The following is a 27,065-nucleotide window of genomic DNA, read 5'->3' as shown; positions in this document are numbered from 1 at the left end:
CAATCTAGAGGCCTCCGAGTTTTCCCGCTCTGCCCTTAGTGACACTTTACTGTGCATTTGGACCCTGTTTTACACCTCCCAGGAAGTCTCCGCTCTACCCTACGGCTTCCCTAACCAGCCACCTACCTTTTCCGAATTCTACTAATCGCACCCCCCCCCCCCCCAGTTTAAAAAAAAAAAAAGTCTAAAAGAAAACGCCAAGGGATTCGGAGGTGACCGGGAGTTTTTTACCTTTGAGTAAAGGCCGAGCTCACAAAGAAAAATGTGTTTCCGATGCGTTTGCTCTGAGTGCCCACTGGCGCGAATGTCTAAGGGAAGCTTCCAAGAAACCTTTCCCCAAGCTCTCAAAAGTAGAACTCGAACTTCCATTGAGAACTTGCATGAGTTGTAATTAGTCTCATTCTAAACACTCAATCTGAATGAAATGAGAGGAGATGACTCATCGGGGAGATGTTCAGCGTCCCCAGAGTATCAATCATCACATTTTCTTAACTGCTGGAGTATTGACTATTTAGCCTAGCACCCAATACAGGAAAGCGTTGAAGTACCTGGTGAACTGGCCTTTTCAATTTCACCGTCCCAGATACTTACACTCCTCTCGAATCACCCCCTTTTCCTTTCCCGTCCACCCCAAGACTGTCTTTTAAAAAAAAAAAAATTGAAGACAACGTGTTTATTTTTGTAAAAAGATATTTAAATTTCGACTGGAGACTATGCCTGTCTCTCCAAAAGGAAGTGGAGAATTGAAGCAATTATCTAGATAATTCAAGCAAAACCTCCCACCTCAGATTTACCATAATTATTTGGAAATTTTTAGGGGGTATGGAATTATTTTGAGCTGAAGAGTTTGGATAATCGCTCCAACATTGCACTCAGAATGTGTGGGTTGAATCCTAAACCACCTGAAACAGGTATACAGAAGTTATTCCAAGCCATCCTTTCAATGTGTCCATCTATCTTTCCAGCTCTGTATGATGTTGGGTTCTGTTTCTGTTGTTTGAAATCCCAGTACACTGGGTAGTGATAGTCATATAAAATGTTTATTATTTCTGTGAGTTGCCAAGTGCACAGCCATGTAAACTTTGTACCTGAAAGACAAGTGACATTCTAGAATAAGCCACCCCTCCAGGCTTTGCTATCATTTTGATTTCGAAATATAATCCAGTTTCCACACGTAAAGTAGTTTCCTCTTTGAGCACTGGGATTCGAACTACGGTTATTACCTGCGGACACCCCCCCCCCCGCCCCCCTTTTTTTGTAAAGGCTGTGCCACCATCCTCCAACTATGCATGAACTGAATGACTTCCAGCAGGCTTGTTAAGCAGCACAGGCAGAAAACACAGCCAGAGTCAGGGTCAATCTCTTTCAGCCGGGCTAGTCACAACAGCTTTTCTTTCCTCCCTACAATTAGGAGCCAACCTGTGAGCCCTCTCCTAAGAGACCCAGGGGAAGACCGAAAGGCAGCAAAAACAAGAGCCCTTCCAAAGCAGCTCAGAAGGTGAGAAATTTCAAGTGAAGCTCTCCCTCCTACGGTTACCAATGACCTCCCTGTAATTTTCCCATGCTAAATCCACACACCAGGATTGGTCCTGGCTGAGTAACCCAAGACATCATTCCTGTATTTACTGGATGGGTCTTAACTTTTTCCTTTCCTTTTCTTTTCTTTCTTTTTTTTTTTTTTCTTTCTTCGTGGATGCTTAGTTTTAAAGTTTCCTGCATAGACAGTGATTTTTTAGACAAAGAGCCATCAAATAATCCAAATCTTCAGGGTGGAGGAGAATGGATGGGGGAGGTGGGGTGGGAATAGGGCTGGGTGGGATGGATGGGGGTGGAAATGATATCATTAATATTTACACCCATGGCGAACGAGTTCATAATAAATCAAAGCTAGAGATTTTGACTGGTGATGATGTTCTTGCAATTTCCTCTGGAAAAAAATATAATTGAGATTAATTTATGCAGGGCTTATTTACCTGATGACTGGAAGCCAAGTCTCCCTATTAAAGTTAAGTACTTTGTCAAATAGATGCTAATTGAAAAGAAAATCCAATTATGGGTTACTGGAAGAAAGTTTCATGATTTTTTTTTTTTTTTAATGTGATAAAGTATACTGTGCAGGACAAACCTGTAAGATAATATTGTCACAACCAAAAGAAGGTTTCCCCCAAAGTGTTCACTCTCAGTTAGACAACAAGAAGCTTGAAAAGCAAATGTTTGTCTTATTTAATATTTTGGGGGTGTGTGTGATAGAACCCAATCAAATTTGACATTCATCTTTTTTTTAACAGATTTTAAGCTGAACCTTCAAAATAATTTCATGTTGGTTGTGTGTAGTAGCACAGAGGAAGGACCACAGAGTAAATGCCTGTATAAAGAAGGGAAGAAGAACCTCTGTTGTCTTTTGGCTTTAGAAATAAATTGGAAATAGTCTGCATATTATTTGTAAGCGTGTGTTGCAGTTGAAAGGAATGGTTCAAAAATTAGAAGGAGCTCCCCACATACCGTTTCAATAGATTTAAACTTACAGCATTTGTTTAAAATGACCCTATGCTCATCTTTGGGGGATTAATAGTCTGTGTGTGCTTTTCTGTGAGTGCAGCTACTAACCACATTAGATGTAATGGTTCTCGGTGGTGTATCCTGTCATAGCAACTAGTGATGTATAAAAGCCACTTAGGAAGTAATTATGACTTCTGGCTGTTTCATTTTAACAGCTTTGAAAAGCGTTGAAAGAGCAGATTTCTCTAATATGTGAATTGACTGCATTTTAGAATTCAGATTTGTAGTTAGTATCCAACCAATTGACCCTCAAGTGTTTCTAAATAACCTTGTTAAGAAATAATACCCAATCTGGTATTCTTCTAGGAGTGCTTTCTCTTCCTTTTATTTATGAATGAAAATGGACTTAAAAAGAAAACAAAACCACAGAGCTGCTCTGTGTCCTGTTTCTGTGACACTTCTGCTCTGGGGTAGCACAGGAATGAAGTCTTGGTAGTTATCACCAGATATTTAAAATATGACGCAATCACTCTTCAGATGATGCCTCATCATGATGCTATTTAAGGAATCCTTAAAGCTCACTATCAATAAATGGTTTGAAAGCTAACATAAAAAGGAAGGTGGAGTATCTTCTCAAAGCCTCTGTGTGACCCTAGCACTGGAATGAGTAGGTAGAAATGGCCCTCTCATGGTCTTCCCACTTTACAAAGTTTATCTTATAAAAATGATCTTGGACTAAGAGTATCTTTATGGGCAAAAGGAAAAAGTTAAGACTTGTGCTTGATTTAACACATAAAGCAGCAAAACAAAACAAAACCAAAAACAAAAAAAAAAAAAAAAAGTCCATTTCCAAGTCTGGTTTTTCAGTGACTTTAGCCATAAGCATCTGCAGATGGTTCTGCTAGGCTGCCCTCTTCCAGCAATTCTCCTTGTATATACACATACTTCTGTAATTACTAAAATACAAATACCACTCCCCTCAAGAAAACTTTTTCTGGACTCTTTCATTCTTCAAGGTATAATTATTTCCTATAATTCTATTAGAAGTGTTCCTCTTTTAATAAAAGTGAACAAATGCGCGAGCCTAGAACATGACTATTGTTCTTCAGTTTTATAAATTACACTTCATTTGGTGAAGATGAGAGCAAGGACACTGAAAAGTCATTTCTGGAATGGATAAAAACTCAAGTGTTTCACTTTCAAATCAGTTTTTATGGAAGATGTCCCTATGCCTTTAGGCACACAGTTAGGTTATTAACTGTATATTGTATTCCAACAAGGCATATGCCCATTATGATTTTGAACTGAAAACCTTTTTAGAAAGAATTATACAATTCAAAATATGCAAGATGAAAATACTCTACTAGACTGAGCTGAATACACATGAAAAGTCTTCTATAAGATTAACGAAGGGAATATTTTTCTGCACTCTGGTAATCATCTCTCTCTGTCTCTCTCTCTCTGTCTCTCTCTCTGCCTCTCTCTCTCTCTCTCTCTCTCTCTCTCTCTCTCTCTCTCTCTCTCTCTCTCTCTCTCTCTCTCTCTCTCTCTCACACACACACACACACACACACACACACACACACACACACAGCTGGTAAGTACTTGAGAGAAACAAATTCTCAAATAAGAGATACACTGTATCCTGGAGTCCTGATGATGCTGTTTAAATTTTCTTGAAGCTTTGAACTTTTGTTTTTTTAACTAAGTTTATGCTTGGACTGAGCAACTGGCCTTGGGGCATTTGAAAGCAAAACTGCTCATTAGAAAATTAACAGTGAGGAACTTGACAGTACATGCAGGATGCTGCAAGACCAGGTGGATGAACACCTACTAAATTAGCTATCCTTTTAATTTCAATAGAAAGTTGATTTGTATAATATGCACACAAACCAAATTTATAAAGAGGCAATTTGTCCTGTTTAGAATTTATGGAAGAGAAGATAATTATTCTCCCATCAAAATTAATTCCATTGATAACCCTTGTGTGTCCATTATAGACTTTCCTGGGCACTCTTCCAATCTGAGTGTAGCCTTAATTAAAAAGAAATCAAAAGTTGCCATTTTCTGGAGTAAATGATTTATCTGAGTATGCAAGTATATTTATATTCATCTGTTTTTAGGTTCAGGTATACTTATAACCACTTACCTCCTAATCTTGGTGTTGTGTTTTGGTTTCTCCTTGTGGTTGGGCTTACTGGAGTTACTTTATATTTTCACATTTCTTAATGCTTGGACAGGAGGAGGCTATCACCTCTTATGTTGTGTTTAGGGTTTTATTGTTTCTTCATAATCAGGAGAAAATCCTGGAAGGGCTGTTAAAGGCTTTGGCTTCAGGTCACAAGTCAAATTGGTCTTCAAGTTTCAAAGCAGGTCTCACTCAGGTGCTTGGAGGGGTGTGTGTGATTCTGAGGTTGGGTTAAATTTTAATAGAAAGATTTCAGGCATGAGGTCCCCTTGTTTCATAATGTTAACAGTTTGCTTGCCCCTCTCCTTATCCTGGAGATATAATGGCCAGACTATAGAGAACAGAGCACAGAATGACAAAAGCATCTGGGTGAATGTATATAGTACACTTTGAATGGTGCATTAAGGAATAAACATTCGATTTCATCTTCATACACAATGTAAACAAACCCTGAGATTACCTGGGTACTCTGTAGACTGAGTCATATTCCACATCATTCACATTCCTGGAAGTGATTGTTGTTTTTTTTTCATACATTATTACTAATATCAATCAGACATTTTAGGAATGAAGAAGAGAGGTGGGTCTTACCATTTCATATTAGCTGCAGAGTCTAGTTGCTGTGTGAGGACAAGATTTTCCTTTGAGCATGGAAGGCCAAGGACGAGAAGGACCAAAGGCACCCTTGGTTGACTCAGTCAAAGATGACACTGGGGGTGATGATAAGGTTCCAGCCCGTAGTTTCTATAATACTAGTCTGATTTAATGTGACCCCTCTGTGTTAACGGACAGGTAAGTTCTTGTGTGAGATTCAGGGCACGATCAATATAAACATAGGCTGAGGTAATGAAGGTGCAACTGCTGTCTCCCACTGTCTTGATATTTGAGGTTGACTTCAACAGTGAACTCTTTTTTTTTTTTGAAACTTCGCTTTGCCTAGGAAGAAAAAGCCTGAATACAGCTATAAATTTCATATGACAATGCCACCCAGTCATCCTAGAGCACGATACAAACAGGGGAGACTCAGATACACCAGGATTCTTTTATGTAGTAACTGAGTGCCAGGGAGACCCACAGTTCTGTTTCCCTGGGAGCTATCAGTCCTCTGAACTCTTACCTCCAAAGTTCCCCATTTGCTTTAGATGACCCATATGCTTGACTCCTATCACAGGGGACTCAACAGAGCTGAGTGTTCCTGATTGGGATCCCATTGCATTTCCGATCTTGGTAGAGAGCAGATGGGCAAGGAGGAGCATTTTACGGTGGTTAAATCATTCATATCTTGTCTGAGTTGACTTTTTTTTTTTTTTTTAACCATTTCCAGAGTTCACCTTAGAACCTCACAGCTTACATGAGGGTGGAAACAGAAATTTAGACAACCCCCCCCCCATGATAAGAAGCTCAGTTGAGCATCTGTGCTCAGTTAACCAGTAGACAAAAGTGAGCAGAGAATATTTTTAAACTGATTTTTACTTATTTATATGGCCTTAACACACAAAACAATTTTGAATGGCATTTTCTATGGTTTATTTGTTTATCTTTTAGTGCTGGAGATGAAATCGAGGGCCTTGCACATCCTAGGACAGTGCTTTATCACTGAGCCATATCCGCTCCCACCCTTTAGCCTTTCCTACGAACCCTACCTACATCATTGCTATTGTATCTGATTGCAGAAGAGGTAGGGTACAGTGTAGAGCGGGAAAGTCTCCAGCTTTGAACTCGAGAATGCTTCCAAAATGTTGTCCCTGGGTTTAACTTATTGTATATGTATGTGGAAGCAGACATGTGAAAGAATAATGGCAGGGAGACTCACTTAAGTGTTTCCTCGGGTAATTGAGTGTGAGCTGCAATGGATGATGGGAATTTCTTCAGTTTCCCACTGAAAATATACTATGTGAGCTAATTGTAGCATCTTTTCAAGACTGAAAATGGTTGTACTTAACCTTGGGAAACCCACAGAGCTGGGTTATCGAAATGGTAAAACGAGAATTTACTCAATGTTTAGTCCAAATGATGGATCCAGTTGAATTCCATTTCAATGAATGTTAGTTCACACTACCTATGGTTTTTTTGTTTGTTTGTTTTGAGAGAAGTTGGAAGAAATTGTTTATTTTTCTAGATTTTGATTAGATATCCTTAAGTTTCGCACACTCCTGTGTTTCTGCAGACTCTTGGGTTCAAGCAGGGTTTAGTCTTTTTAACAAAAAATTCAAAATACAAATATCTGAAGACAAACAAAGCCACTTTCTCATGCAGCTGGGTTTTTTGTTTTGTTTTTATTTAATTTTCCTAGTTCTTTTTCTGTGTTTAAACACTTACTGGTTTGAAGTAGGGATGGCTGGCTTGTAGGTAACGTCCACTATAACACAAAAATATGATGAGAGCATTTAGAATTATAAAAACTGAATAGCTCTAAATGTTTACTCCTGACCTGAAGTCACACTTGAATTTGTCTCTTAGTGCTCAGCCACTGCCCTTGTTCATGTCTTAACAGCAATACAGGAAGAGGGAGAAAACATTTTGCTTTAACTACTCATTTAATTCTTCTTTTTAAAATTTTCTTTTCTTGGTCTTAAAAAACAAAACAAAACAAAACAAAACAAAAAACCCCAAAAATCTCTTCTCATCACACCTTGCCTATAGTGTGGCCATTCTGTTTTAGATATGAGACTATCTCAGCAAAGAAAAGAGCTCTCTCGCCTTCACATCAGGTTGAGTCCAAGTTCCATTCCCTGTGAAGGTCGGCAAGTCACAGGGAAGGAGTTACATAGAAATGGTCTCGAATGTCACTGTGGAGACCTCCAAGCTCAGTAGGAAAGCTTCGAATGGCCATTGTTTTAAAGCAGTAGAGTTACTTAGCAGTTGAGTGCCTGTTCAATACAGCAGTTTTGCTGGGCCTTCACAAGTAGATTTCTCATTGAATTCTGTAGCTGTCTCGTTGAATTCTCGCTGTGGTCTTCACAAATGATACAAAACTGATTCAAAATTGGGAACTGACACATGTCCAGTGTTCGACTCTTCCCAAACTCATTCTTCTCACTTCTGGGCACCGGCCAGTGTTTTATACACTACAAGGTTGATTTGTCTATCATCTTCCTCAATGACCTGAAATACAGACTCAATTAAAAGTGTGAGGAACGTGAAGTGTGGCTCTCTCGAAGACACGAGGGCAGAGAAATGTGTGTCTTCTGCCATTAATACGCAGAGACTTTGGACCCCCAAATAAATCCACAAGTGTTGGGGGTTGCAATAAGCCAAATGTATTCTTATTTGTCAAATGAAAGCACTCCAGGAGATGGTTTTGAAGTTTTACTAAGATCCTGAAGTTTGATGGTAGTAGGAAAACAAGACACACAGGAGACACCAAGGCTTCTCCCGGCTCCCCACTGTCTCTCCTTCCTCCTTTCATCCCTCTCTTTGTTTCCATCCTTTCACAAACTGATAGTGAATAGCACCTGTAATAGGTCCGCACTAACCATAATCACCATTTCCAAAGTCAAGGGAGATGGTCCCAAGATCAATTTCCTTAAAATATGGAATATATTCACAAGCTTAGAGTACCCAGCACTTTTGCCAGAGCTGAGGACGGAACCCAGGGCCTTGCCCTTGCTAGGCAAGTGCTCTACCACTGAGCTAAATCCCCAACCCCCTGCACCCCAGCACTTCTTAAATAAAGAAATACATCTTCCATTTAGCATCCCCCACCACCACATTTTCACGAACTTGCATCTCAACATCTAAAATTTAGGACACAATTCTGAATTATGCACTTTACAAAGACATAAAGAATATAATGGGGGTTGGGGACTTAGCTCAGTAGTAGAGTGCTTGCCTAGCAAGTGCAAGGCCCTGGGTTTGGCCCTCAGCTCCGGAAAATTAAAAAAAAAAAAAAAAGAATATGATGGAGCCAACCAAGGAAGAGAGCACCTTGAATAAACTGTGGTATGAGGGATGTGGATACTTGTGTAATGGTGCTGGTCAAAGTCTGAAATTTTAGTTTTCACAAATGCAGAAAGCCTACTGGTTCTCTCTATTCCCCTCTATAAGAGCTGAAAACACTTAGAAGTAGTTAGGTCTCAATTATACATGAACATGGACTTCAGACCCCAAATTTATCCTAGCAAAGGCAAGGCAAACATTTGCTTTTACAGTATTGTATATGTTGATATTTTAAAACAAGTACCCTTGATGTTTTGTTTGCCTTCTTTGAAAGACAATGCCCCAAAGAGCATTGGAGACACATACACAAAAGCCGTTAAAACCACAGTTTTCCAGTATCTGAAAATCCTGGAGCCGCTCTGGTTTACAAACTAAAACCCCAGCTTATTTGCAGCCTTTGTGGAGTTTGATCAGAGTGATTCAGTAATGTGGGTTTTAGGGAACAATCAAGCCTCCCAGATAGAGGCCACACAGTGCTGCCAGCATGTTCCTTCTAGATGTCATCTCAGAAGAGGGTTTCAGTTTACATGGGACACCAGCCTCCACGCCCAAGGAGCAAGTTTACTTTTAACAAGTCTAAGTGATAATTGCGGTCTTGTGGCCTTTCGTTAATGGTATAAATGTTGTTTCTCAATGGGCTTTTTGTGAATGGGATACTCGGTTAAATGTTATCGTATTTGCAAGGCTTCCTCTCCCCTCCCTCTTTGAGAGATCTGTTTTCCCTGACTTTAAAATGCAGGAAAGCCCCTTTTAGAGAACTCCTTCTCTTCCGTAGATTTCAGATACACCCAGGTCATATCATAGCCCCTAGGTTGTGAGGCTTATACAGACATCCCTGGCAGAGCACTGTTACCTTCAAGGTTAATAGCAGCCTCCCCCCTACTCCAAGGACCACCCAGTTCCCATGAGAAAGGAATTCTGTGTTTCATGTTCCTGTAATTCATTACTGGGTAAACTGTGCAATCTTATAGTTCCAAAGATGCACTCAACTGCTGCTCTCTCCCAAGGGCCTGTGATCCTTTACAACTCACTCTATTCCAGTCTTGTATTTCTTCAAAGTTTTCTTCTAAAGGAGATGGTTGAGTATACTGGAATATTTTTGCCTTGACTCAACTGTCTGTGGGGCTGGACTAACTCGAGGCGTCTTGTTTAGGGTGGGCACTTCTAAGTACCTTAATGTCCCCTCAAAGGAGAGCACATCTCCACTTTACAGAGGAAATCAAATTAAGGCTTCCAGGGACATATCCCTAGTCATAAAGCTAGACTATCTGAGAAAGGTCTTGGACCTAAGCTCTCCAAAGCATGACACTTTCATCCCTCCAGAGGACAATTGAGAAGGGCTGTGTGGTTTTCTGGGCATCCCCAGCTTTCACTTACCTTAAAATCCATGCTCGCATGACTAAAGACGAGACAGTGCACTAAGTTTGACCTTAAAGAAATCCTTGGTTGACCCAGAAACAACTGGCAGCCAAATCTGACAGCTAAAGATGCTAAGAACTCCTGAATTTCTCTCAATTCTCAGAAATGAGCCAAGTCAGTGGCTCTGTTATCACAGCCTTTTCAAGCAGTGGGTGGAGGGTAGCAGCAGTTTGGGAAATCAAGCAGAGCTGGGTTCGAATCTTAGGTGCATCACTTACTGGCATTATGTATGTCCTAACTCATTTAGAATTTAGTCACTCAGCTGCAGAGTAAATGAAATCCTGATGCTCCTGTAACAAGCCTGCTGTAAGCTGGTTAAAGTAATATGCGTACCTAACTTAGACCAGAGTGTTTTAAATGCTTAAAAATTGGAGGTAAAGCTATAATCATATAGAGCTTCTGACATTTGTGGGCCTGGATTAACCCATGGCTGGATACCAATGCCAGGTGTCTATCTGCAGATTGTCTGTCTATCATTTACCAAACCTGCCTGTCTATCCGTCCGTCCGTCCATCCATCCATCCATCCATCCATCCATCCATCCATCTATCCATCCATCCATCTATTTATCTATCTATCTTCATCTGCTTGTATTAGGTAAGTTGAAGAGGGGACGGAATGTTTCATTTGTCATGACAGGCTCTTAATATCTCATTTTAGTATCATTGTATCAAGACCCACTGGCTGTTAACTCAGGTAACAAAACTAAGATGTTCTAACTCAGTCTGCCTAGATTTTTGCATGAGAGGTCTTGGGAAGGTTCTTATACACAAAACAATAAGTACTCAGCTTTCATTATTCAGAAAAGTATGTGTGCTTTTTATAGAAGGTAGGTGTGTGTGTGTGTGTGTGTGTGTGTGTGTGTGTGTGTGTGTGTGTATCAGTGTATTGACCCACTTAGGGAATGGAGTAGAGGTGACTGAGGTTAATTACTTTACAAATGTTAAAATTGGAACTAAAATAGAAATAAATTACTAATATCAGAAAAAATCTATACACTATTGCAATGAAACAAACTTGAAACATAACAGGAAATAGAGCCATGTTATGTTGACTGTGGAATTATTGTTAATCCCATTTTTATTTAATAATTTTTATGCAGCTATGGTTTAAATCTCTGGGTCAAATATTGGTGATTTTTGCTGTTTTATTTCAATTATCTATCTGTCTTGTCTATCTGTCTGTCTGTCTCCCTCTCTCCCTGCCTTAGACAACTGATTAACAGGTGATTGTTTTGGCAAAGAACAGGAAATTAGCCATGTAGAACTTGATAGATGTTCATTGTTTCTCACTGAAGTGTTTATGTATTATTTCTTACATTCAGACTTGCCTTCCATAGTAGCATAGAAAGAACTACTTTATTATTTAAAATTAATATGTCTATATTAGTTTCTGTGACTAGTTGTAACTGAAAAGAGAGTCTTGACCGTTGAAAGAATGTTCGTTCTGTAAAATATTAATTTGCATAAATTATGGGATGTGGGAATATTTCTTTTGTCTGATCAGAAACAAAGGCAAAGTGGATTTCACCAAAGCGTATTCATGCACTTCAGAAGAGACCACTCCATGGGAGTCTTTTATGGTGAGGGGTTGCGTAGATACCTCTTTATATCACACAGCGAACAGCCAAGAAGCCTTCATAAAACCACAGAAGATGGAGTGTCCAAGAGAAAGAAGTTGTTAAGACATTCTTGATACCTCATCTGCAGTCCAGCACATTCTAACTGGAAAGAGAGCCCTTGGTCCGGCACTTGTAAATAATGTCAGGCAGGAGACTACATGACTTCCTTTTTCTTTTCTTTTCTTTTTTTTTTCAGAAAGCAGAAGCCATTGGAGAAAAACGGCCAAGAGGCAGACCGAGGAAATGGGTGAGTAATGAGGTACTATTTCCCTTCTTCAAAGGAAAAGAATGTATTTTTTTAAATGAAAATGAAAAAAAAAAAACAAAAACAAACTTGTATTTTGTGGATGATGTGAATTGGTACCTTTTGGTGTGATGAATCTTTGGGAGATTGAGTCTGGTGACCAATGATGGTTTCTTACCATTTGTCTCCAAAACTCCCTGCCTCTGTTCCTGGGGGTGACTCCTTCCTTCTGTCTCTTTCCACATCAGAGGAATCTCCCGCTCTTCCTGCAAAGGCTAACAACGATGATGTGTTTATGGGTTGAGGAACTAGAGTTGAAGTTATTACGAACCCTCAGAAGTCAATTACAATGCTGATAAAACACAGACCAAACATGAATGAGATAATTTTTTTTTCAAGTGTTTTTCTCTTTGTGGTTTCCTCTCCGGCCTTTCTTTGGGGCTCGTCTCATTTCCTGGGTGTTTTATGTGTTCTTTATCATGTTGGTTTCTTCAGGGAACAGGTGTCATTTCCAGTGGTCCCCTTGAACCTTAATTATCATTCTACACAGGGACAATGGTGCCAGGCGCATTACCCATGGTCTCCACCGTAAAGGACGGATGCTGTTTCTCAAGAAGGTGGCAGGCATTGTCTGGCCCCAGCCTGTCTATGTTCCTCCTCCTCCTCCTCCTCCTCTCCTAAAACTCTTCCCTGGTTTGTTCCTGCCCTCTCCTGCTTTGAACGTTTCTTTCCTGCTCTTTTGGGGTGAATTTTCCTTCTTCCTTTGCTGTTCCTTTCTCCTCAAGTTCCACATCACTTTCTATTTATATTTTGGTATTGGCTTTCATTTAATGTATTCATCTTGTATGTTTTTTTTCCCTCTCCGCTCCACATGTGTTAGGATTAGATTTCTTAGCACAAGGAAATGGGGATGATCTTTAGATTAAAAACATTTTAGTGTTATACTGGAACCTTAAAGGAAAGGCATTTTATGGAGCCCTGTTTTCCAATAAATGAATTCTCTCCCAACCTTATCTACATGGCCATCCTCCAATCTATGCCCCATTACAAAAGGATCACACTGCCCCCTAGGCCACCTCTTCCTTCCACAAATGCTCAGTACTTAGCAAAAAAAAAAAAAAAAAAAAAAAAAAAGAAAAAAAAAATCTTGCCCTCTACTTTGGAAACAACCCCCATCTCTATACCTACCTCCTGAAATATGTAAAGCATTTTTTCCCACATTCATTCACAGTAAGCCTTCAAATATTTGAGGACAATTAACTATCTCTAACCCTAACCCACCCCTACCTTATCCTGCATAAAGGAGCGCTCTTGTTACTTGTTTCTGAGTACTTTTTTTTTTAATCTTCTGAAATGTGTTCTGCAGAGCTGAGGATCATATTCCAGGTGTAGGTTCTGCAAACAGTGAGTTTATTCCCTCTTTTGTACATATGGTTGTGTCTATGTCTGCTTAATCAATTTTCTGACAATACACCGATATGAATAAACAACTATTTCATTATGCTTACCTGATCCTTGGGTCATGAGTATGAACAGGGCAGAGCAGGAGGTCACTGCTAAGAGGACTCCAGCATTTAGACACACCTCTAAAATTCGGGGCCTGGAATTGGAAGGCTTCTTAACTTCAGGTTCTTAGATAGGTTGGAAATCTGGTCATGTCTATGAGTATCCTCAGACAGCTCACACTATAATCTGATGACCTCGGCCCTCTTATCCACACTCATGGGTCAGTAACAGGGAAGGAACCACAAACTTACTTCCAGAAATCAAAAGATCCCATTGCTGTTCCACTCCAGTGAGCACAGGGCTGGCTGAGCTGCCAGTGCACCTAGACTCAATACAGGCCTGCTGTTTCCTAAGCATCCTAAACGATACCCCTTCCCATCGATGAATCAAAAGACCTGCATGCTTTTTCTAAGATGCCACGGAATGGTCAATAGATGAGATCTTTGAAGTCATGGGATTAGCAAGACTGAAATGAAACAAGTTGTAATCAGTTACAGAGAAAATCAACCAGGCAAGTGCCTTCAACCAAGCAAATCTCTGCTTTTCATACCCAGTGCCTTTGGGGTACCCTCTGATGCAGTGGTTCTCCACCTTCCTAATGCTGCAGCTCTTTAATACGGTTCCTCATGTTGTGGTGACCCTCCCCTCCCAAACCATGCAATTATTTTCATTGCTGCTTCATAACTGCAATTTTGCTACTGCTATGAATCACAACGTAGCCATCTGATATGCCAGATATCTGGTATGCGACCCTTAAAGGTGTTGCGATCTACAGGCTGAGTACCGCCTCTCCCATGTCCTCGAGTTAAAGTCCTCCATTGGTCTCCATCTTGTCTGCAGCCCTGGAACTGGTAGGTGAGTTGATTCCAGCCCACGCCAGTGTTTCAGAGCGCTGCAGTTCATACCCATGTCCTAGGTGGTTCCCACAGCTGTTTCTACCAAACACAGCCGGGTGGTGGTGGCGGTGGCGACGGCGGCACACGCCTTTAATCCCAGCACTCGGGAGGCAGGGCCAGGTGGATCTCTGTGGGTTCGAGGCCAGCCTGGGCTACCAGGTGAGTTCCAGGAAAGGCGGGCGCAAAGCTACACAGAGAAACCCTGTCTCGAAAAACCAAAAAAAAAAAAAAAAAAAAAAAAAAAGAACGCTTAAAGGGGCGTGTACAATTTTCTTCTTAAGGGGTTCTGGTTTATTGGAGGGTACCCAGATTCTAGAGGTGATCTTCAGGCTGGGTAAGAGGGCTTGGGAAATATCAACTGTGGAGACCCTGGCTTCCTGGGGACAGTTGTGTGACCCTCACTGACTCACCTGGCTTCTAATTTTTATTGGCTGTGAGAACGGAACTTGTGTGTGTGTGTGTGTGTGTGTGTGTGTGTGTGTGTGTGATTGGTCTCCAAAGAAGAGCTGCTCTGCTTGGGAGAGGCAAGTAAAGGAAATGGTGTATTTTTCCTAGACAACGTGTTTCCTCTTGGCTTGTGTGTCTTCTGTTGGTGACTGCACAGACAGTCCCAGCGAGGCGTTCTGCTCAGTGGCATTCCTTGTTGGGAGGTTTGCATGGAGGAAGAAATCACTGCATTTCCCACAGGAAGTGGGCTTGTGCTTTATGCTGAGTACGAACGATTCTTTCCAACAGTTACATTCACTGATCTCCTTGAGTTGTTGATAGATGTTTGAACTGACTGGATTGACTTGGTATTTGGTTTAGAGACCAAATAGTTAGTTCCCTTTATTCTTGTAGGTTGTTTCGTTTTAAAGTTCTTTTGCTTACAAAAAAAATATCCTATAAATCTTTTTTAAAAAAATAAGTTTATATAAATAAGAAGGTACCTACTTGAAGGAGATTTAAGGATTCATTTTTCCCCCAGTGTAATTTACCCCTACTCAAGACAAGTTCCCTACATGGAACAGCCATATTACAAATGACAAGCTTGTCTTTGGTTGTACAATGATAAGCGAAATTCTCCAAGTGAACAAGGTATACAGAGAGTCTATGTCACTTGAGCTTTTTAATTAAATCAACACAAACAAAATAACTTCCTGGATTTTTGAGATAAGAGCTGAGTGAACATGCCACTGAAGGAGGAAGGGGATATTTCCCCAGAACCAGTGCCTTCCCCAGACCAGTTCCGTCTGATGTTGACCAGAATAGAACATCAGTCACTTGAGAGAGAGAGAGAGAGAGAGAGAGAGAGAGAGAGAGAGAGAGAGAGAGAGAGAGAGGAAGAGAGAGAGAGAGAGGAAGGAGCGAAAAGAAAGAAAGCACAACATGCATGTGTCTAATAAAGGAGAGGGGAAGGGGAAACAAGAGCAGAGGAAACTAGCTTGTGATAGAACCAGATTGAGACTTTCTAATTGAGAATGTAGTCAACAAAACCCTGGGGTAAAGTAGCCGGCTCCCTTTTTAGTAGACACTTCCTGTCTGCTGCTGGAACACTTCATTCATGGCTTCCTCCTCCGTTTCCAATCGCACAGGTGTGTCTGTGCCGTTGGTGTGGCTCATCAGACTCGGATCTCCTCGACCTTATTGACAAGCCTGTCATTCACAATAGTTTCCTAGTGGCTTTCTTTAGTTTCCTAGTGACATTTGCTTCTTCATCTTAAACCGTATCACAGAGCCATCCTGCCCACCACCTTCAAATGAATGTGATCCTTCTTCTTAGTCTTGACTCCTTCCTTGGGTTTCTCACCAACCATGGCAAGCGCTGGAGTCATCTCAGCTGCCTCTTCACAAAAGAGGCATCAGGTACACACCCTGTCCTATTAATCATACCCGATCCACAGGAGTGATCTGGAAAAGAACATTTAGTGTAACTGGGATCAGTAGTCGGATATTTAATCAAGAGCTGGTTCACCCTTAGATCTGAAGAGATCCTGGCATCCTGCATGGGGGATTGGAGGGTCCAGCGATCCTTACGAGCATGCTAACTAGAGATGGCTAGGGATCCTTCTACTGTCCACTACCTCCTTTGGTCTAGTCTCTCCTCTGGTTTGATTAGACTTCACGTCTATCACTTTGTGATAGTTTTCTGGATTTTCAGTCTCTGTCTGTGTACGTCAGGGGTGAGAGGGAAAGACAGGAGAAAGAATAAGACCTAAATTTCCTTCCTCCGGAAGAGCCAAGGGTCAGGATTCAGTTGGTTTGGGTCCAAGTTTTGACCCACCCCCAACTAACTGTGTCATCTTGAACAAATGACATGATTGTCCCAGGGTCCCATTTCTCATCTGGCAAAGGTAAAGGAATTCTAGGAATTCTTGTGTGTGTGTGTGTGTGTGTGTGTGTGTGTGTGTGTGTGTGTGTGTTAAGGGAGGACATGTGTGCAAAGGCTCAAAAAAAAAAAAACTCATAACACGGCACGCTTGGTAACTGTCACAGATTATGCATCACTCCATCCTGAAGCATGTGCTTTCCCCCTTAACATCAGTTATGCCCCGCACTTTAATCATCCATAGCCACTCGTAGTTACGCGTTGAAGTAAGGTGAGACTCACACACTGTACTCACCACATTCTCTTGGTGGTACCATGTCTTCAAAGTGTCTCAGTTAGGGTTTTTACTGCTGTGAAGAGACACCATGACAATGATAATTCTTATAAAAGGAAAACATTTCATTGGGGTGGCTCGCATACAGTTCAGAGTTCAAAGGTTCAGTCCATTATCATCATGGCAGGGAGCATGGCGGCTTGCAGGCAGACATGGTGCTGGAGAGGTAGCTGAGAGTCCGACATCTTGCAGGACACGGGAAGTCAATTGAGACACTGGGTGCTCTTCCGGGCATAGGAAACCTCAAAGCCCGCCCCTACAGTGACACATTTCCTCCAACAAGGCCATACTTACTCCAATAAAGTCACACCTCCTAATAGTTCCACTCCCTATGAGATTATGGGTGCCGATTACATTCAAACTACCATGACGTGTCTCCGTTGAATATTATCAAGTTTATGAATTGCTTATTAGTGATATTAAAGTGAGTTTTGACATTGATGCAAAAAGCCTTTCTTCTTATAGTAGAAGTCTGATGCTGGGTCTTACTGAATCTGAAAAGGTTTTTTTATGCTTTTTACCTTAATATGTGCTTATAGAAACTTGAATGTTCTCAGAACCTCTATATCATTCCATCAGTCAGAGCCCCCACCCTCTGCATTCAGGTGATATCTGCATTTCTCCCTTTTGCCTCAAAAAAGAGCTCATCCCATAACCGGTATAGGCACAGAACATGTTTGGCAAACATCTGAGAACATGGAGCTCAGGCTCAGGGGCACAATGAGATAGCAAAAATGATCACTTCACTCATGAAACATGCCATCCAGATGTTTCTTAGGAAGCCCACCAGGGCTTCTGGGAGAAAAGCAGCAAAGGCCAGATACCAGGAATAAGTGGGCGAGGACAAGTAGGCCCTTAAGGGTTTTGTTCTTAGAATATTTCAATAAAGGAAAAAATACACTATAATACAAATGAATGCTTTTTTTTTTTCAAAAGGAAAAAAATATTCTGGAGATCATGAAATTGACCTAGACATTGACCCAAGGACCAGATGCCGAGCTTAGATGGTCATTAGAAAGCTGCTAACAGGCCCAGCTGTTTTCTTGGCTGTTGAAACTCTTTATTTGGCAATGGGGTGTGCACAGGATGTTAAGTTAAAAATACACAGTTCTACCTCACCCCCTTCCAGGGACACTTGCTTATATTAAGGAGCCTGTGATACGCAGGAAAGTGATGTAATTTCGTTTGTTAGTCACACACGTGAAGAGTCAAGATAGACAAGGTCTTTCCTGACCTGTAGCAATCTCGGAATGTAAGAGATGATTGGAGCTGCCGGGCAGGAGAGGCTAACTCAGAATAAATTTGGCTCTCAGTGGACTTACTGAAACTGTTTTCTTCTAAGGATTTCAAGCATCCATATGCGCAAGAACCTGAAATCTCCTTGAAAGCAAAGCATTGGGTTTCCGTTCCTCTCCTTTCCAGATGTTTGTTTCCTTCTGAAAAACTTGTACCCGTTGTAACATAGCACTTGCCTTGTTCACAATGAACTATAACTTCAGTGTTTAAGAAGAGATATCCAATAATGCAGAGTACAGATAATTTTAAGTTTGTGCTGGGACCATAGGGGAAGAAATGACCTTGATATAACACCAAAAATACCAGCTAAGTGGGATTTGTAAACGCAAGACCACTTTCCCTTAAAAACTTACAACAATAACATGCTTTAAAAACCAGCAGAACTTCCACGCCACCCAGCTATTGCACAAGAAAATTCCGTATCTTACCATCGAGATAGTTGCACATCCACATTTGTTACCATCTACTTATAATAGCGAGGAGATGGGGCGAGCCTAGATGACCATCAACAGATGAGTGGATAATGAAAATGTGCTACCTATACACAATGGGATACTATTCAGCTTCAAAGAAAAATGAAATCATAGAATTTGCAGGAATGTGGAAAGATTTTTACAGCACAATATTAAGTGAGGTGGCCCAAACTCAGAAGAAAATCACACTTTCTCCCTCATATGCAGATCCTAGCCTGTAATGCATATAGGTGTATGCAAACAGGTGACAGCATGGTTATGTATAGACCAACGTTTAGTCTAACGTTTGGAAAGGAGACCAAGGAAAGATGCCATTAGTTGATAAGGATGGACAGAATGTAGGCAAAAAAAAAAAAAGCATGTGAGTCATGAAAGAGAAATATTTCTATTTAAAATAGCAAATATTTTCAGTAGTTTCAACTGTCATCATTTTTCTTTTGTGGTAGAGAAGTGAATAAGAATGCAGTTGATAATAAAGTAGGAAACCCCAGGTGATGTTCTGTGGCTTCGGAATGGCCCTTCTGACAACATGGGAGTTCCCGGAGCTGGACAGTGTTTGGGAGAGGGCAAGTGTGTGGGTACCACTTAATCTAGCTGTTTCATTTTTCATGTCTGAATTCATTACCATAAAGCACCATCAGTAGAGCAAATAGATTTTCTATATACTTAGTAATTAAAATTCCAATTTCCTGATGCATAGAGTACATTAAAAGTCAACATACAATATTTTCTTTCATTTTTTTTTTAAAAAGCACCTTTTTTATTATGTTTTCTGATAAAGTTGGAAAACTGTCCAAACCTTAACAGAACTTGGCGGAGGAAAAGATGGAATGAGCTTTTTTTTTTTTTTTTTTTTAAGTAGTTCTCAGAATGAAGATTTGAAATTGCGAGATTAAATATGAAAACATTAATTAAGTCCCACGGAGCAATACTGGAATTAGCTCAGATACATTTCATCCAAAGTTAATCTCTTTTGGTTAGTTTTAATATTAGTATTAGCCTAGATTATTGTGCTAAATGATGTTTATTTGAGAAAGAGGCTGATAATTGCAAACCTGTCTTGGTCATTTGCACACTTTTGGTACAGTCACTCTTTGCTAGACCCCAACCATTCACAATTATACAGATAATATGAGTATATCCTCTGCCTCCCTGAGGGCTGTTTGGCAGGGTCATGGTGCCTGATGAGCTTATTAAACTGTAATCAAGGGAGTGCATACTTTCTTCTGTTCCTGCTAACTAGTGAAGTATAGATAGGAGGCAGTTCAGAAACATAAATGATCTATGTCCTTATACAGTATCATCAGGTACATGGAATCTGAGTTTAGACAGTTACCTCACTATCAGTTTAATCTCCAAATGACTGCGTTTATTTTCATATAAATGAAGTTAAGTTTTGTTTGGGGGGGGCAGAAATAAATGATCCATATTCCCTCTCACCCATATTTACCTGTGTTATTCAGGCTCCAGTGTTTTTGGATTCTTATAAATAGTTCCCAAAAAGTGGAAGCTTGGTAGTGTAGAAGTAGAATCAACACGCCACTTTTTTCTTTGTCCTTTTGGAGATAGCTCTGGCTGGCCTGAAATTCAAGGAGACCCGCCTGCCTTTGCTTCCCAAGTGCCAGGGTGGAAGGCATGTGCCACCTTGCCCAGCCGTGACACTTCCGCTAGACAAGTAGGATGAACTCCTCTTTTTTTCTTCATTGCAAGATAATACTTTTGTTATATATTTTTTTTAAGGGTAGAGTCTGTTTTGAAATTCCTTTTCCCCCCAAAGTCAGAAGCTCTTCATTCTAAACCCTCCAATATTTTACATTAAAAAAAAAAAAATCCAACACTTTAGGCCATCAAATCAAGCCTCCCCTGTGCACTCCAGCCTGAAATAAGGGCCTCTGAATTCCAGGATCTAAATTCCTTTTTGCAGATTGCTTCATTTCCTCATACTTAGAGACCCCATGGAAACCTTGTCTATGAGTGCCATGCATAATAATGTAGATAATGTAAATAATAACTGTCAGACATCCAACCTTCTGTTATTCCAGCCAGCTCTGTCACCCAGGGACCGGTGACTGAGCTTGTAGATGATGGAGCCTTTGGGCTCCTTGTTTGCCACCTTCTTGTGGTGTCGCTCTTGGGCCATTTCACTGTTAGTGCCTCCACCAGACGGGAACAGGAATGAGGCCAGCTCTGATACAAGGCATGATGGGAGGAAGCCTGGTAATGGTGGCCGACAGAAGGTTTTCAAAGCATCTCAGTGTGCTGGGTCCCAAACACTGGCCTCAGGAAGAGCCGGATATGGCCACGACACCAAAGTACTTGTCCGTTCTCATAATCAATAGGCTTGTACAACTTAGAAAGCATGTTTCTTTCCAGGGCTCTATAGTAAACCCAATGTAAATATTCCCTCAACATTGATTAGTAGCTGCGCATTACACTTGATCTGTCCATATTTAAATTCCAACAATTGCACCACATCTACTAATACACTAGATTCGGATTGTGTAATAACAGTTCTTCTTTTTTTTTTTTTTCCTGGTTTTTCGAGACAGGGTTTCTCTCTGTAGCTTTGCACCTTTCCTGGATCTTGCTCTGTAGACCAGACTGGCCTCAAACTTACAGAGATCCGCCTGCCTCTGCCTCCCGAGTGCTGGGATTAAAGGCATGCACCACGACCACCCAGCTAACAGTTCTTTAAGTTCAGGCAACATGGGATTGTCCTATGATGCTGAAAGGCTTTTATTTTGTTGTTAAAATGTTACAAAGCTTTCGTGCCCTAAGCATGTAATACATTTAATGGGGGAAATGTCATGAAGACAACCTTAACCATGTGTCTAAAAGAAGTCCATGTGATTATTTGTACCACAGTTTCAATAATTTCACCCAGAACATGGAGCTTGAACACATCAATGGTCCACACTAAGATAAGGCCACTTACACACACCTCTGTTCCCTTGTTTTCGCTTACTTATCTTTTGTTTGGGTGGACCATTTAATCCCCGTGACTCCAATTTAGAGTCTCTGGGATTGTGTGATTTTTTTTTTTTTTCCTCCTCCAAACATTTTGCTAGTATATTCTCATGGTACTATGGGTCCAACCTGTGTTGAGTCCTGGGAAGGTCAAGGCGAACAAAGGAAATGGGAGTGTCTTAGACTGGGGAATTGGAAAAGCAAACCCATCATTTAGTTTTGTTTGTTTGTTTGTTTGCTTGTTTTTGTTTTTGGAGACAGGGTTGCTGTGGATGATTGATTGGTAAATAAAACACTGATTGGTCAGTAGCCAGAAGATCTCCAGCTACACAGGGTTTCTCTGTGTGGCCTTGGCTATAGAACTCACTCTGTAAACCAGGCTGGCCTTGAACTTACAGAGATCCACCTGCCTCTGCTTCCCAACTGCTGGGATTAAACATGTGTGCCACCACCGCCCAGTGAAACCCGTAAGTTGAATGGACCTCTCTTTATACATAATGTATGAATTAGTGTATAGAAGTGGGGACAGTGTTGTGTTACCCCACTGTCACCACAACAGGTATGCAGACAGCAGCAAACGTATACTATTTGCTGTGTCAAAATGAGACAAAGTAATCTAGTTATTATAGGCTTGAAAACACAGGCATTAACTGTCAGTGACAAGCTCTATGGAGAAGAAAAGGGGAATTGGGCTAGAACAGTTCCACATAGACGTCACTTCAACATAGGTTGGTCTCGGTGTTCCTGCTGTGCTTGTTTGTGGATGAGTTATGTTTATGAAGTTATGTTTTAAATGACCAGGTCTTAAGGAAATTTAATTGTATATGTGAGTATTTCGAAACAGTAATACCCTTTTGTATTTAAGAATGAGCTCTTGGAGGGTCAGAGGCATATCGTATTTATCTTCCAACCCATAGTGCTAGAGATGGGAGAAGTAGGCAGAGTCATGAAGAGCTTAGTCTGCCTGGGTTCCGATAACCACTCCATCACAGCAAGTAACCCATTGTCGTCAGCCCCCAGTTCCAGGCATGCCAGACGAAGCTTCCTCAGGGGGTTGTTTTGAAGAACCAAGTGAGAAGACCTCCCAAAATTTTGTTCAACAAGCACGCATGCATCACACTGCAGTTCTGGATATTAGTACCAGGCCAGGCCAATGGCAGTCAGTGCTCCATGACTATTTAGCGACGAGAACACAGTTTTTCTCTAGCGTATATCGACTTTACATTGTAAAGCAAGCTCTTCAGGTGTTTGTTTTCCAGTTGTGCGTGTAGATTGGAATTTCATTCTTTAGCTTTTCATTTTCTTTTGAAACCTAATAGCTTGTGGTTTTTTGTTTTTTGGTTTTTTTTTTTAAATGAAATTATACTAAGTTTAAGTGCATAACCTGTAGTCATTAAAACCTAGCCTCCAAATAGTTTCAAATGCCGGTTTATGCCTTGCCACCTAATAAATTGGTGGTGCCACCTCTGTTCCACAGGCCCCCAAAGGCTTTTGGCTCTTCCTCCTGTCACTCTTCCATCTCCTCACGTCTGGAAATGGTACATTCTGCCTTCTGAAGTAGATTTGAGCACAGTCCCTGGTCATTCCCCCAAATAGAAAAGCTCGGTGTGGGTTACACCTAAGAAAAGAGTTGTCCACGGTAGTTCCTCGTGTTGTTGACAGAAACTCATTCGAGTGCCCTCTTTGTGTTCCATTCTTTTGCCCTTATGTTTTAGAACAAACATGAAAATAAAGAAAAGGGGGAAATCGGTTAATAAAGCTTTCTTTTTTTTTTTTTTTTCATCTTCCGTGGGTATCTCACAGCATTTACAATGACATAAGAAGGCACCGGGCGTATTACCAGTGCTTTGTGGGGAGGCAGCTGAACCTAGACAGCATTTTTTATTCACTAATACCCTTTCAGTGCTAGCGTGTGTGTGTGTGTGTGTGTGTGTGTGTGTGTGTGTGTGTGTGTGTACTTTAAAATGTATGACAGAATCATTCTGTTTAGGGCTTTATACATTGCATACTGGGTAGATAATGGGTGAGCTGCATAAAACCATGTCAAATTCCCAGTTTTATAAACAACGAAAAAATAAGTTTGTCTAATAACTTGACTATTGAATCATTAATTTGGATAGAGATCAGCTGGGACCATTCTTAAAAGTTAACACCTCCAGGAATGATAAGCAGATATGGCTAGTATCCTCCTGCATTGTAGGAAGTTCTTAGGGGCCCTCAATATGTAGAGAATTAGTTCATGCTATGCTCATTTGTCTCAGAGTTTTCTGGTACCTATAAATTTGTATATTGTTGGGTTAATAGAAAGCTCAATGCACAAAGGTTGTATAGACTGAGAAGGTTCCATCCATAGTCACAAGTAAAGAATTCTTTTGTGACTATCATACTTATGGATTCTATTGCTGTAATTAAAAACGTCATGAACAAAATCAACTTGTGGAGGAGAGGGTTTTTTAGTCTTACAGCTTGGCATCCATCATTCAGGAAAGTCAGGGCAGGAACCTGGAGTCAGGAACAGAAGCAGAGGCCATGGAGAGTAATGCTTAGTGGCTTGTTCCTCATGGCTTGCTCAGCCTGCTGTCTTATACTATCCAGGACCACATGCCCAGGGATGGCCCCATTCACATGAGTTAGGCTCTCCCATATCAGTCACCAAGAAAACGCCCCACAGACTTGTATATAGGTCAATCTAATAGGAGCATTTTCTTAGTATAGGTTCAGTCTTTTCAGATAACTTTGGCTTCTGTCAAGTTGATGATGGATGGATGATGGATGGATAGGTAGATAGGTAGGTAGATAGATAGATAGATACACAGACAGATAGATCAGAACAGTGGCTAAAACTGATTTTTTTAAAACCAGGAATTATTATGTCATATGTTTAGAATTATAATTCACGGGCTGTGGAGAGATGGCTCAGAGGTTAAGAGCATTGACTGCTCTTCCAGAGGTCCTGAGTTCAATTCCCAGCAACCACATGGTGGCTCACAACCATCTGTAATGAGATCTGGTGCCCTCTTCTGACCTGCAGTCATACATGCTGTATACATAATAATAATAAATAAATCTTTTAAAAAAAGGCTGTTTCTTTTAAAAAAAAAAAAAAAAGAATTATAATTCACTATCCCAGCAAGTAAATATATCACAGTAAACATTGGGAGCCTCCTTTGAGAAGCTGATGTTTAAAAATATCCATGAAACAAACACACATTTTCAACATTTGTGAAATTTTAGGAGTTTTGTGGCTTTTTAAAAAACTTTTTTGAGTCAGATACCTTCAAGCCTAAGAAAGTTTTTATATTACTTTTGGTCATAAAATTATCATTGTAAGGAAATAGCAATGTGTGCCTGAAAATGCCACCTAGAAATAAGATTTCATGGATGTCCCAACACAAGGTATACAAGTCTGTCTTTCTATACAGTTATCCTACATTCTCTTTATATGGGTTTTAGCCCATTTCTATCAATTTCATTTGTAGTGTTCTTTTCCCAAATAAACCAATACTGTTGAGAGTAGAGAAAAGTATATATTGTTGGAGTGTGTGTGTGTGTGTGTGTGTGTGTGTGTGTGTGCGAGTGCGTGTGTGTGTGTGCGTGCGTGTGTGTGCGTGTGTGTACATACGTGTGTGAGTGTGTGTGCGTGCGTGTGCACACGTGTGTGTGTGCGTGTGTGTGCACACGTGTGTGTGTGTGTGTGTGTATGTGTGTGCGTGCATGGGTGCCGTGGCACTCATGTGGTGATCAGCAGATAATTTCGTGGGGTCAGTTACCTCTTTATGTAGGCTCCAGGAACCAAACTCAGGTTACCAGGGCCTGTGTATGAAGCATCTCCATCCACCAAGTCACATTGCTGACCCCAACCAAGAGGACATTCTTTTTGTAAATCTTAGCCAGTCTGCAATTGAGTCTGAACCCTTTCATTTGCTAACCTTCGGCTGCTGTCACATTCTGAACCTAAGCTGCTTCTTCTGGGACACGAAATTGTTGAAAGCTTTGTCCTTTTAGCTAACTTTGCCTACTTACCAAGGAATGCTCAAGATGATATTGTGTGTGCCATTATTATTAAACACTGTGCATACGCATTGAGTCAGTTTTCCCTTTTCCATCACGTTCCAAGTCTCATTTTTCTAATTTGCTAATATGGTTCTCAAGTAAGCTAGATGGAACACTGTATTTGAAATGAAAATGTTATCTGCCTGGCTTTTACTTAAAGAGTTCTAGCTTTATGATTTGGATAAGTCACTTAACATCCTAACTGCTCACAACTTATGTGGGATAACAATTGCTCTTTTTGTGTCGCTCTGTGTGGGTTGTGACCAGAATAAGGTAAGAAGAAAATTTATAATTCACAGAGCACACATAATCATGAAGAGATGGCAGTAAGTCTCAGCAACGAAAGCAATATTTCACAACAGGAGATTGAACTTGATCTTGTCACACATGTACATTTTAAAACTTTGCTCCACATCTTCAGCCTCTCCCTTGTCTTCCACAGAATTTGTTTCATGTGTACAAGTGTTTTGCCTGTACATGCACACACAGTGTACCCCACTTGTGAACCTGGTACCCACAGAAGCCAGAAGAGGGCATCCCCTGAAGCTGGAGTTGTAGGCTGCCATGTGGGTGCTGGGAATCAAACCCAGGTTCTCTGCAAGAGCAGCCAGTGCTCTTAACTGCTGAACCACCTCTCTAGCCCCTTCCACTGAAGTTGTGAGGCGTTAGCGCTGTTTCCATTTCCAGCTTCTTTTGTTGTTGGAAGGTTAAAGTTCTACCACCGAAGGTGTTATTTGTATGTGGAGTTGGGTAATACTTAGAAAGAGCCAAATGATGTAAGTGGAAATAAAGAGTTACAGAGATGAGAGATGGGCATGCAAAGGAAGGCTTGTAGAACTTGACCTCCTAAGATAGTTAACTGTCAAGTTCCAACAGAGTGTGTGGTTAAAACACAGCTGAAGGAGAAAGAAATTTTGCTTGGTCCACGAAAAGATTTTTAGAGTAAAAGCAACCAGGCAGTGGTCGGGACCCCAGATAGGAGAGGGTACAACCAAGTCTACAGAGATATACTTTAAGTGGGAAGGTTGGGAAGGAAGGTTGATATGTTGTCCAGAAGACCAGAGATAAAGGTGAATGGGTTAAAATTGGGGAGAAAGGAAATCAGAGTAAAGATTCTAATGTGGAAGGAATATTTATACACACGGTTGCTTTCATATGTTAAATCTATTAAATATGCAGCCAGGGTTCACAAAACAAGAGTCTTTCCTCTATATTTATTTATATATGTTTTTTGATTTTGTTTTTCGACTCAGTTTTGTTTCACATTAACTATGAGCCCGAGCGTAGATACATTGGGTAATTTCTACAGAGAATTTGGTCCA

At 40.7% G+C, this 27,065-nt stretch overlaps 1 protein-coding gene and 1 pseudogene across 1 annotated transcript in view; one reads left to right on the top strand and one right to left on the bottom strand.

The window, feature by feature from the left end:
* Nucleotides 1-27,065, top strand: part of Hmga2 (high mobility group AT-hook 2) — a 120,385-nt gene that overhangs the window by 1,617 nt on the left and 91,703 nt on the right. The window contains exons 2-3 of the mRNA XM_036170183.1: nt 1,412-1,498; nt 11,863-11,913. Coding sequence (XP_036026076.1) covers nt 1,412-1,498; nt 11,863-11,913 — 138 coding nt within the window. The remainder of the gene's footprint in view (nt 1-1,411; nt 1,499-11,862; nt 11,914-27,065) is intronic.
* Nucleotides 15,816-16,108, bottom strand: LOC118571224 (annotated as a pseudogene).

This window comes from Onychomys torridus, chromosome 20 (genome assembly GCF_903995425.1).
Source record: "Onychomys torridus chromosome 20, mOncTor1.1, whole genome shotgun sequence".
Lineage (NCBI taxonomy): Eukaryota > Metazoa > Chordata > Mammalia > Rodentia > Cricetidae > Onychomys > Onychomys torridus.
The sequence above is the reverse complement of the archived record's forward strand: the minus strand, read 5'-3'. Positions and strand labels throughout refer to the sequence as shown.